The sequence below is a fragment of the Dermacentor andersoni genome, chromosome 1 (assembly GCF_023375885.2).
Source record: "Dermacentor andersoni chromosome 1, qqDerAnde1_hic_scaffold, whole genome shotgun sequence".
In the NCBI taxonomy this organism is placed as follows: domain Eukaryota; kingdom Metazoa; phylum Arthropoda; class Arachnida; order Ixodida; family Ixodidae; genus Dermacentor; species Dermacentor andersoni.
Window position 1 is genome coordinate 259,188,636 of NC_092814.1, and position 13,368 is coordinate 259,202,003.

The 13,368-nt window shown below is 44.1% G+C and overlaps 1 protein-coding gene across 1 annotated transcript; it reads right to left on the reverse strand.

Annotated features, from left to right (window-relative positions):
* Positions 1-1,133: 1,133 nt before the first annotated feature.
* Positions 1,134-13,344, reverse strand: strat (RAB interacting factor STRAT). Its single transcript, XM_055063486.2, has 3 exons — positions 12,738-13,344; positions 12,074-12,265; positions 1,134-10,187 (listed from the first exon to the last, which is right to left on the reverse strand). The coding sequence occupies exons 1-3, from the start codon at positions 12,885-12,887 to the stop codon at positions 9,966-9,968; spliced, it is 564 nt and encodes a 187-aa protein (XP_054919461.1). The 5' UTR covers positions 12,888-13,344; the 3' UTR covers positions 1,134-9,965.
* Positions 13,345-13,368: the final 24 nt, after the last annotated feature.

A 13,368-nucleotide genomic window follows, 5' to 3' on the forward strand; every position in this document is an offset into this window, starting at 1 on the left:
AGCACGAACATTTCCTTAGGAGAAGGCATCCAGTTATTTATGTACATGGCAGAGGTTCATTACCTCTTGAAAACTGTTCTGCATAACACTCGTGCTTCACACATCTGTCATGATCCATCAAATACGGGATAAGTTGGGTGCTGCAGATAAATGGTTCCTGCAGAGCCTAAAGCTACAGCATCAATAGGTAGCTAAATTTTCATTCTTGATGTTTGGTCCAGTTCTCTGAAACATACACATAGAACTGAAACTGTTCAATCTGAATACCAATATTAAATGTGTTATTTTGGGGCTTCAATGATTTGCTGAAGTTGATGGAAAGTGAAGGACTGTATAGAAAAAATGGCTGTAAGGTCAACTGTAATCTGCGCATAACCTTTCAGATACTGTACTAAATATAATCTAAAACACATGAAAAGTTTTTATAGAACAAAGTACAGCCACACTGGATCACGCTGGCATCATTATCATATGTCACTGGTGTGGCACTTCAACACAATGTGGAAACCACCATGGCTCGTACAATGCTCCGAAGGATACATTGCAATAGCGCAACTATGCTCAATGGCATTTGAACTGTTTCTTGCAATTTACAACTTCTAGCCATGCACTTATTCATTTACGACTTGGATGGTCGTGAAGCCTAAGTGCTTTTCTACCTAGCAATACTGCAAGCTTGTCTGCTGACACTAGCTGCACAAAAGAGCAACAGTAGCTTGTGCTCCAGCAGAACTTGAGGGCGGATTACAAGATCTTGCCACACTATAGATGAGAAATATGAACATACTCCCAAGCTTCAATATTTTAGCTGGTGTAAAGCTGCAATACAGGTACTGCACTCCCTTAATTGCACTGCGTACAGCTGTCAAACTATACCTCTGGTGCTATGCACATTTTGGGGATGGCAAGAAGTTCCACTAGACAAGGTATCAACCACACAGGCATTTAAAACATTGAGTTAAGGGTGTTTAAGACTGACTAAACACAATTTGCCACTTGGCTTGGATCTCGATTCATTTCCCCTCTAGTGTCATTGACTGAAGAACCACAACACTGAGGAGTAAAGTAGCAATGCTTTGTTGTTTTGCCAGTTTACTAATAGCAAGAAACTACGCTCTAGCACTGTAGCATAATGAAAGAACAAAAGGTCAAGTTTATTGAGCAAGCTTGATCAACCAGCTCTCCAGTAGTCTGGGCCCCACGTCAGAGGGTATCGTCGTATGGTGTCATGACTACAAAAGTGCATGAAGCCTACTAGAGGCTGCAGTTTCAGTAGACGGTAGGGGATAACCCCTAATTAAGGGTAAGCCTTTGCTTTTCACAATGATCGGCCAAATTTAATCACGATTTCCCACTTCTCCGCCGGTGCAGAAATGCCATCGTCCTTTTAAGATTGGCCACATTAAAAAACGTACGTACGTACAGTCCGGTACACTGCGGCTGGTCGCGTCGCAATCCCGTGTTTCTCTAGTTTTAACTCCCGCGCAATACGTAGTACTCAACAATCGGTTTGCTCTGGCGCAGTTAGAAGACGATCGTCGTCGTGCTCTTTGCGCATAACAAACGCGTCACACACACGCGTACACACAACTCGATTGTGCAACACGCGCTGATCCACCTTGTATCGCTTCGTTCGTGGTCGTGCTGTTTGCGCGAACAAACGCGTCACATACGCAACTCGATTGCTCTGCGCACACCAAACGCCAAAACGCGATGTTCCACCTTCGTCACACACGCAACTCAATTGCTCTTTGCACACACCAAGCGCGTCACACACACACAGCTTCGATTGCCGTAAAACGCGCTGTTCCACCTTGTATCGCTTCGTTCGTGGTCGTGCTGCTTGCGTGCACGCTATCGCCATAGAATAAAGACTAACTTTATGCTGTCGCTCCGGCGAGTTGGCACCCTACGCTAGCGCATACTTCTATGGGCCCCGAGCGCGCGCGCATGGGGACTAGGGCGTTTCAGGAGCTAGGCGCGTTTTTTGCACGACAACTAGGGACCTAGGCTCCCCTAGGGCGAAAAGTTACCTAGATACATAGTTCCCGTTGGCGCCGCGGGGGCGGCGCTGCAGTCGACCGGCTGCACAGGCGAGCGAATGTAAATGCGCCCCCGGGCACAGCAGACACGGCCTTCTGCGACTGAGGACAGCAATACCGGCGAGTCGTTTAATATCGCTGCCTGAATCCTCATGTTGCTCTCGTTACTTACAGGCGGAGACAAGTTAACGAACTATAATATAGATGCTGCATTACATATGGGCAGTCAGGACCCTCCGTTGCTGTTTCCGAAATAAACTTTTACCCGCCGTGGTTGCGCAGTGGCTATGGTGTTGGGCTGCTGAGCACGAGGTCGCGGGATCGAATCCCGGCCATGGTGGCCGCATTTCGATGGGGGCGAAGTGCGAAAACACCCGTGTACTTAGATTTAGGTGCACGTTAAAGAACCCCAGGTGGTCGAAATTTCCGGAGTCCCCCACTACGGCGTGCCTCATAATCAGAAAGTGGTTTTGGCACGTAAAACCCCATCATTAAAAAAAATCAACTTTTAGTTCCGAGGCCATCATTATGCACACATTCACGAAAGAGGAAGCGATATCGGAACGGCGTCACATTTTCCATCTCGTTGTAGCTGTAGCCATGGGGGACTGAGATTATGAATTATTTTTTTTTTTTTTTCGAGTCCGCCCGCAAGTTCTTTCTCCACAGAACCGAATAACCCTTTGATAAACTGAAGCTAAAGTACTGAATTTAATGTATGAAACAGTTGCACGCATGATAATTCACCCATATTTCGTACCTGTTGGTTCCAAATGTTCTCGCTGTTCAGTTTGGTTTACCTGACATTTATTTCTGCAGTAGTGGAGCAGTGCGTCACGTTCATGCAGAAAAAGAATGCATCATTTCTAATAGCTTCTTGTCTTTCATGTATTTGCTTGTGAAACCAGCCGCGTGATCCCTTCTAGTGTATAAACGAGCCCACAAATGTTCTCATTTGTGATCTTAATAATACTTAAGCTGGTGACATGCATTATTGTAGTTGGGCAGAAAAATTTTATGGAGAGTAACAATATTTATTTGCCATGCTGCTTAAGCACCATGGAACAAACAGTGCACATTTGCATGTGTTCTGTAGTCACAAACCACTACAATGTATGCCGCACCTTTTCGCATTTTATATTGCAAAATTGTGCTTATTCAACTTTTTCTTATGCAGTCAAAATTTCTGTTCCAGACATGCAGTAATGAGAACGGCACCAGTATAAAGCAACACACTCCATGCACTAAACAGAAGCTGCTGCCTGCTACAACAAAGTCACTGTTTGGACTTTGGCTGCTACTACAAGATAAACAACACCTGGTTCAGAAATAAATGTGCTTGATATATGCTGTATTGGCTTGCTAGCCTTGAGATACATGTCATTTGTTTGTAGCAGATGATATGAACGTTTGTTCATGTTTACAGTTCAGCATAATTGGTTCGAGCATAAAAGAAAATACTACATGAGTCTGGATAATCTCTGCTGTATCTCATGTGTCACTGTTCTGCCCCAACAGAGTCTGTGCCAAGTATACCTTGGTCATCACGGGAGCCCCAATCTACACCAACAGGAAGGGGCTGAAGCCGAATTCGCAAGATCATGAACAAAGAAGCCATTCCAGAATTATTTGGATGAGATATCAAGTCTACGGACAACCGTGTCAAGAGTGAAAAGAGCCTCCGCCATCATTCCACCAGCACGGATATTGGCCGAGTCATCCAGGTACCTCAACAACAAAAATTCTGCGTCTTCAGATGTACCTGCAACCTCTGAACAAGCACAGATGACGCTGGCCAAAACAGCTCCGTCGGTTTGCCCTTCCTTAATAAACTTCCTGGCCTTGTCAAATTCCATTTGTGCCATTTTTTTTTTTTCAATGAATGCAAGCTTTTTCATTCCACATTCTTGTTAAAGATCATTCCTCTTCCTTATCCAAACATTCAAGGTCAAGCAATTCTTTGCTCATACTTAATACCAGTCATTGTCTAGTACCATATCTGTAGCAGTATCTTCTAGTGCACATTGCCAGGTGCAATTCCCCTCCTGAAATAGCTGATGCAGCATTGGCATGCGTCTTGCATTAACCTTTGCACTGTGTGCTATGTAGAATTTAACTTTTCTTAATGTTTTAGGCTTTCATTGCTTGCAAGGTACAGTGGCTTCTTTCTTGAATGCAAGCTTTCTCATTTCCATATTTAATTCCTAGGCTCATTCAGGATTGCTGTTCTTGCTCGACAGCCTGTGTTATTGCGCAAGCTACATTGAAGTGATTGATTGCATAATCTGGTTTCGCTGCTGTCCGACTTGGTACTCGTCACCACGTGACGTTTCTCGTATGTGGGAGCCTGGTCAGTTGCATTGGGAAACAGTCTCTCGAGGCAAGCACCTGCTCCTATAGTCCGCACAGCAACATAGACTGCGAATTTACATGCACCATGGTTGGTGCTCCCCGTTTGTCCTTTCCTGCTGCAGCCGTGGGTAAAGCGTGCTTGTGGCCATCTTTGGCCGCGATTTGGCATGAACAGAGATTCTCATACATGATTACATGGTTCTAAGTGTATGAAGTTATCCACATTGGTGGAAAGGCCTGCAAAAGTGGCTGCAAAATGGTGATGCCCACAAAACAGACCATGCCCACATTTAGAAAATGTGGGGCACCAAGTGCGAGTTACACATTCATAAAATGCGAAAGAACAAAAAAAAAAACATGCAGGTTGGAAAGGAGGTAACGCTAAAATGCCGGGTACTCCATGTCGCTGTGTTGGCTGCGGCAGCAGATGCTTGAGTCACCCGATTGCTTCACAATGCAAGTTGCTCATCTTCAACGGCGACCGTCAATGCAAACAGGTGGGACACACTGTCCAATCTGCTTTCGCTGCTAGTTGTTGCTTGTTACCAGACCACCATGTGCGACGAAGGCAAGCACTATGCCTACAGTCGGATGATTGAATGTGCCGTAAGCGACCTGTGTGTGTGTGTGTGTATGCTCACTGTTGTCATTTGGATCATAGCCAATGTATAGTGTATAGTGGCAATGTATAGATTGAGCGCTATGTTAGAGGTATGCTGAAGTGATTTGATTGCAGAGTCTTGTTTCAATGCTGTCCCACTTGGTCATGGTTGCCATGTTACATTTCTCGGATGTGGCGGCCTGAGGTTAGTTGTATTGGGCAACAGCCTCTCGAGGCAAGCACCTGCTCCTGCAGTCCGCACAGCGACATAGACTCCCTGTTTACATGTACTGTGATTGGTGCTCCCTGTTCATCCTTTCCTGTTGCAGACTTGGGTAAAGTGTGCTTGTGGCCTTCTTCGGCCGTGATTTGTCGTGAACGGAGACTATCATACATGATTACATGGTTTGAAGTGTATGAAGTTGATATCCACACGGGTGGAAAGGCCTGCAAAAGTGGCTGCAAAATGGCGATTCCCACAAAACAGACCATGTCCATATTGAGAGCAGGTGGGGCACCAAGTGTGAGTGACACATTAGCCACTGAAAGAACAAAAAGAAATGTGCAGGTAGGAAAGGAGGTAACGCTAGAATGCTGGGTAGTTCATGTCGCTGTGTTGGCTATGGCAGCAGGTACCTGTGTCAACCAATTGATGTGCAGTGCAAGTTACAGAGACTGTCAATGCAAACAGGTGGGGCACTGTCGAATCAGTTTGCACTGCTGGTTGTCACTCGTTACTAGACCGCCATGTGCAACGTAGGCAAGCACTGTTCCTGAAGTCGGATAGCTGAATGTGCTGTAAGCGACCTGTATTGTGTGCCCACTGCTGTAATGTGGATCTTAGCCAATGTACAGTGTATTGTGTGAACCATGGAGGAAGGAAACTGAGGAGAGGCCCTACCCCCTCCGTGCGCTAGGAGAAAAGTGTGGGGGAAATGACGTGGTAGGTTCTCCTTCGTTTTGCTGTTTTTTTTTTATTTCTTTGCTGTAGTGGCCCCGCCTTTCGGGCCACAGTGGCGGCTTTGTTATTGTTCTGTGCGCTCACATGTGTTGCTCCGTAGGTTTCCTACCGTGGCAAAGGCGCCGTGCGGGCAGGTTTGCATTGGTGTCCGTGTTTTGTTGCGCTGCGTTATCTGAACCATGCTCTACCTGATGTTGCTGTGGCCAGGTAGGACAGGAGGAACTGAAGTTCGTGAAATGAACATGCATGCAACGCTATACGCAAGGTACCGCGCCACGGCAATAGCAACGGACGAAGGAATATCCGCGGGAAATTTTGCCCTCTTTGGCAGAATCATGCTAATGTGCTAACGATTGTTTAGCATTGCTGCGGAGCGCGCGTCCGAGCAGCCCGGATGCGCGCAGCGCGCCGTGGTTTCGCGAGAAATGTAAACAAGAGAGGAGAGCTGGCCCGATAGGCGGAGCAACGCCATGAGCAATTCCAACTTCCGGCTTCACTTTAGCTTCACAAAGAGCGACATCAGGGCCTCTCCCGAGTTTCCTTCCTCCGTGGTGTGAACCTTATGCGGCGATTGAATGCCAAGTGTCGTTTGATAATGGTTGCCATGTTACATTTCTCGGATGTGGCGGCCTGAGGTCAGTTGCATTGGGCAACAGCCTCTTGAGGTAAGCACCTGCTCCTGCAGTCCGCAGAGCAACAAAGACTCCCAATTTACATGCACCGTAATTGGTGCTCCCCGTTTGACCTTTCCTGTTGCAGCCGTGGGCAAATTATGCTCGCGGGCCTTCATTGACCGTGATGTGGCGTGAACGGAGACCAGCACACGTGATTACATGGTCCGAAGTGTATGAAGTTCATAGTCACATGGGTGGAAAGGCCTGCAAAAGTGGCTGCAATATGGTGATGCCCATATTGAGAATGTGGGGCACGAAGTACAAGTTACACACTAGCGGACCCCGAAAGAACAGAAAGAAATGTGCAGGCTGGAAAGGAGGTAACGATAAAATGCCGGGTAGTCCATGTTGTTGTGTTGGGCGCGACAGCAGATGCCTACGTCACCCGATTGCTTCGCAATGCAAGTTGCAGCGACTGTCGATGCAAACAGGTGGGGCACTGCTTAATTTGCTTGCGCTGCTGATTGTCGCTTGTTACCAGACCGCCATGTGCGACGACGAAAGTGAGCAGTTTACGAGCTCGCGTTAATGGTTTCAGCGCATCTCGACATGCAAATTTTATTTCTGCTCTTGTAAGAGAAGATGCACTGCTTTTCTTCTGCCAATAAAGTCGCACATCCTGTTCACTTACTTGTGGCTTGTTTGGGTGTCAGTAGAGACTCTTTAGTCCCCTGGCAATTAAAACACAGCCGCTGAGGCATGCCACAAAGCCAGGAAGGCGAGCATGGAGCGTATCCAGCGTACGCCACCGTTAAAAAAGAGGCCATTATGGATATTGCGCTAAAGAAAATAGAATTTCCGCTTCCTGTTTAGGTAGCGCCATCTGTCGGGCTCCCCGGTAAGTTCCATGCGCTGCAGCTTCTTATTTTCGTGCCACTGTGGAAGGTACAGTTTCCCTTCTCTAAAGTTGGTTCTTTATTCCATGAATCAGCGCTACGGTGTACTTTCAGACTACATGACTGCAAACACTGAACACCCAACTAAAGCGACATTCTGTGCCACTATACACACACAGGTCTCATAAACCATGCATACCTTCTCACAAATGGTCTACAAAGAGAGTGCAGCAATTGTTTTGGTTTCTTTGACTGAAGCCATGTTACCACTTCAAGGGTTCCTGCAAGCATTTTTTCACCAAAAAAATGTTTCAATGTGTTTTGCATAAATAAAGTTATCAGCTATCAAGCGCTGCTGCCATACTCTCATGGTCTTCCCCTCTTTTCGTCATAAGTGGGCTCGAAGCTGTGATTATGCAGAACAATGCCTCCTATACTCTGCCCATTATCTCAACAAACTTCTGTATTACATCTACACTGCATGGTGCAATGTTCCGTTGCACTACCCAACCATAGAAATCATTGTACCAGTGAAGTATGTTCTCCGCCACCAGATGGTGCGCTACTTTACCACTAACATTTTTCAACTTCTGCTTCTGCCAAAGGCACTGTTGTGATGTCTAAAGATATTCTGCCTATTGCCATCACATTTAAAGATGGCAGATGAAATACAACTGAAAAATGGCAGGAATTTTTGGAAGTTTAGAAAGAGCAGGCAGTCTTTTGAAGTAAACCGTAGGCTCCAGACTGCAAGTACAGGGTTAATATTAAGCTCAAATGTTCATGAAAGTATTGTTTAGCAACTAAGCAGGTTTATTTACAATGTTGAAAAAATGCTGCAGTGCCCCTTACAGTGCATTGGACATTTGGGTGCAGAACCAAGTGAAACAGAGGGATAGAGTTTTCAAAGCATAGGATCCGACAACCACTGGAGAATGCAATGCTAATTGAATCACTGAAAATGGTTTAGTTTAGGGTCCTTCGCACCAAAAATGACAGAGGTGATAAGCACAACAAAGTAGTAATAGGAGTGCCGAGAGCAAGTTTACAAAGCACATAAAGGCCACAAATTTTGTTTCTTTGCCAGCACTCCTTTGAACACTTCAATTCATCCCCATGGCAAACCAAGCTTCCCCCCCCCTCCTTTTTTTTTCAGCAATAAGGGCATTTTATGCCTTGAGAGAAGAAGGCTATACAGTATAAGTGTGAGTCGGCCTAGTTGGAACAGATTCATTTTAAAAAACACTGAGCGCAAAACAAACAGATTTGCACTCAAAGTGTTTTTAATAATGAGGCTATACAGTGGCACAAGTCCATGTACCACAATTTGCTATGCAATATGAAATTCACACTGAGCTACGAGAGCAATGAAATCATTGGTGTCAAGGTAACACCATAACAAATAAGACACTAAAATCAATAATAAGGTATCGGCTTTAAGACAAATAAAACAGTCTCCACACTTTCAATTAAGTCAATAGAATTCATAATTTCTATAGTGTGAAATGAAATCTCATGCATTATTTTGATCTGGTGTATGCATGCCTTGTCTTGATGTAGGACACAAAGCATGCACATATTTGTTCATAGAAACACACATAGCACCTACACATTATTGCTTTAAGCATGTTCCACATCTACTTTCCTGTAAAGAAAGGAAAAAAAAAAAAGACCCTGAGCACCTTGTGAAACAGCTGTAACAAAATGCTAAAGGATAAATTCAACTGGACTAATTTAACAAAGGCTATTCCGCAGTCATATGCAACATAATACGTATGGTGGGTAAGGATATGTGTATTACCCTTGAAAGCACAACAGCTCATGATTTTAAACCTTGCCACTGCCAAATACATTCTGTAACAAAGCTTTATTATGTATTGCTCAATATATCACTATCATCAAAAGGTTGAGGTACATACACACATTATTGTTTCATTGCACACTTCGTGCACCCAATGTAAATGACAAGGGAAAAATTTACTTAGCATGGCAAAACACGTAAAAATCCACAAGCTCCAAACAAAAACTGCAATTTTATGGGAACAATGTCTAGTATACAATAAAGAATTATATACTGTCTCTTAAGTTAGCCTACTATGTCTGCAATACGTATTATAAAAAAACAAAAAAACTTTGCTATTTTCTCCAATTAGCAGCAGCACACTGCATCACTGCATAAAATGGTTTTCAATTACCAATGTGAGCTGTTTGTCAAACAACATGGCAAAACATTGCTTACACATAAAGCCATGCCTCTGTATGATCTGCAGTTACAAAGGACAAAATGACGTCCTTGTAACCAGACGTTTCTTTAGTAAGCAGTGCTCTCCTGGTTAATGAATGGGAATGATTCAAAATGACAAGCTGTCTTTGGTAGGCAGCAACCTGCGACTGAGTATTACCTTCACAGGCTAATGAAACCAGGCACAATGCACACTGTCACAAAGGCACTCTGTCTACAAATGTACCAAACTGAGGCTTTGATGTTCAACAAGGACTTTACAGATGGCGCACTCTTGAAAGTGCCACGAATGATTTCCTTGTCTCCAGGCTGTGCCAGCCTACAGGGCCCCGTTCACAGTCGGCACAGGCCAGGTATTTTGTTTGACCAACAGTGTTGGTGAATCCAATGTTTTCAAAGGTGTAGATGTCATTAACACACCAAAAGTCTGTTAGCTTCTCGACCATCTTGCTGTCCCCATCCACCGTTGGAAGGTCGTACTGTTGAAAAGACGAAAACTATGTTTATGATGGTAAGCCATGCTCTGTAATGCTCCTTGGTTGCAAATGCAAGTCTGGACGATGCACATAAAATGCAAACTAACAACTCTGGCAAGTCACATATGTGTATGCATGTATTCCAAGAAATACCAGTTCATTCATTTAAAATCGTGAACTTGTACGGGTGAGTCTACAGTAAGTGTCCATACCCCCCCCCCCCCTTTTTTTTTTCAAAGGTTCCTTAACCACTTTGCACAATGTTATATGGGAACCAAAACTGTGTTCTGGTCATTGCAAAGTTAAATTCACAAAAGTAATGTTAAGTGAACAAAATCATGTGTTTGACAAATCCTGCCCCTACTTCAGTAGCAAGAAATGCAGCGTATAAAGTTTTGAGCTATGTGGTGCTGTTTACATCGCTATATTGAAGCTAAAACATTCACCTGCAGCAGGCAGTTTAAACTGCTCACTTTCAGACATCCTTTTGTGCATTTAAATTAACTGTTCATTAACATATTTAGTTCGGAAAAGACTGACATGCACATTGCTAAGAGAGCTCAAACATGCATAAGAGTGTTGGCCAGTTTTTGAGCTCATTGTCAGCTGTCCCCAAATGGGAAAAGTCATGAAACATATGGTCTTTTACGCTCAGTGGGCAAAGTATTAGGAAGGCATGTGTGGCTTTGTATGCAATAAATAATAGTTTTGTGAATAGTTTCTTTTTATAAATAAAAAGAGGTCTCTTTGTTCAAGATATTTCCTGGCATAAATTCCTTACGTCGGGAGAAGCCGTAAAAAATGGCACTATGCGATGGCTACACAGAAATACACGATGGCATGATTTTGCCGACACCAAACATCAATGATGTGTCAGTTCGAAAAGAAGTAGCTGAAGAAGTTTGTGGGCTCAGTTCCTCGCCTCCGGATGTCCCTGGTGAAGTGAAAGTAAATGTAGCAGAGGATAGAGCAGCTATGAGAAAGGTAATGATTGTGATCTTCTAAAGTTGATAAATATACCGCATCCTCAAGCTCTATTCACTCAAATACTTCAGTTCTGAGAGCTTCCCTATCTGATCCACGACAATTCAATATGGAGCCAATAAAATACTTCCTTCAGCCATATGTTCAAGCAAACAGAATCACAATATCAATGTAAGTATTCAGCAGGCTTGTGCATAAAATAATTTAGTACGATTTCACACTTGTGCCAAAGTTCTGTTGGAAATTGGCACTCTTCCTTTCAATATTTGATATGGCCAGCTTTATCGCTGGGAGTTGAAAGGATGTAATTATGATTGGTGCTGAGAATTCACCATTCACAATTTTCCACAATCAACAGTTACTTTAATGCTATGGAAGGTAGAAGCATTGAAATATGGAGATAAGATGCTTCCCTTACTGTATGCTGTCAAGAAATAGCTTCAACAGTTCACTATATGTGTAGTAAATCATTGATTTGCATTTGTGGCTACAGTTGCATGTTCTCTAAAAGCAATGCATGACCCTATCCCTTTTGTCATGAATTTGGTAGAGTGAAGCAATGCGCTTGGCAGCTTGGTGGCAGCACTGCTTAAAGTCTCCTTTTGCTTGAGGGGAAGCTCCCATCGATACATGGGCTGCTGATATGTACGTAGGTATAAGATGCACGTATTCACTGCTAATCACCAGGCAAGGGGGGGCCGGGCCTCCCCGTAATTTTTGGTTGGGGGCGCGTCACCACCTTGCCCTCCTTTCCCCATCCCGACTGTAAGCCCAGGGTGGCAGTGTGCCAGCTGACCCTGGGCGATCTAAAATTGCCCAAAATAATGATAATTGTTCATGACAAGCGCGACTGTACCATATCTATTACGCTCTCCCCTTTGCACACGAGGAAGGAAAATGGATACCGAACAATTCCAAATGGCACGTAGAGGAAGAACAGAGTATGCAACAGGCCGCCCATGTCTGTAAAAGTACAACGTGCCCCTTCGATATAATTGATGCACGGCGCACCAACTGCGACCTGCCAGAATATCCTCCGCATCGGGGCACGGCAAGGCGCATAGCGCGACTCCTGTTTTAAAATGAGAACACACTGTTACAAACAAATTAGGTTATGATTGAGAACTGTTTATATATATATATATATATATATATATATATATATATATATATATATATATATATATATATATATATATACACATATATATATATATATATAGACCAATTCCAGTGGGTTTTCTACATCTTCTATAACTTTGAGCCGCGGCGCTTAACGTCATCACGTACAACCTATGAAGTGAAGCGCTTACTGCATGCGTTTATGACAAACTTAAAGGTCATAATCGCAATACTGCACATTCCTTAGCTTTGCGACCTGCGCCTCCTCTATATTGGAAGCACTGTTTCGCTGTTAAGTGGAAGCTGCAGTCTCGCGCTCACACAATAAAAAATCAAATGGCACCAAAGGTTACCTTAATAGAGAACAAGAAAGTGTACAATTAAAAATAAATCGCCAATTCACTTTCGTGCTAATAATGAGCAGTATAAACAAAAGTCAGTAGTTACCTGTGCACTGACCAACTCGCACACGCCAACGTTGAGTATCCGCGACGAACAATACTTGCACTCGATAGGCACTTTATTCTTGCCGTTTTCGACCAGTTGGTCTTTTCCTTTCTCACCGCCGTCGACATCCCGCGGGCCGCTTTCGTTCATAGCTGTTAAAATTTCCGACTGTTTTCTTTTTTTTTCTTCACCTATTATCAACGTAAGCAGTGTAATGCAGTCAAAAAGTACATAAGCTTTGCGAAGCTAGGGACTGCACATTGGTTCAGCTGAAACAAGGGATGTTATGCAAGCGTTCAAGCTCTAATGACTGCCCAGAATGCACCGGACGATGCAAACGCGAAGCGCTCAATTCCGACACCTCATTTTCCGCATGCAAGCGCAAGGGCGGCGCGACCACTCTCCCCGTGGCAGACGCAGAGAACACAGCCAACACAGCGTCCACAGAACACACGCACAACTACAGCTATGCTATAGCCAGTTCCTTGCTACAATGCTTCAATAGCGGCTACAAACAGAGTTAAGAACCACTACAACCGCTACAGCTACAGCATAGAGAAAGAATTCAACAGGAGAGGACACCACCACAGAACACCTATGACACCACTCCAATCATAGAGTTTCTCACTAT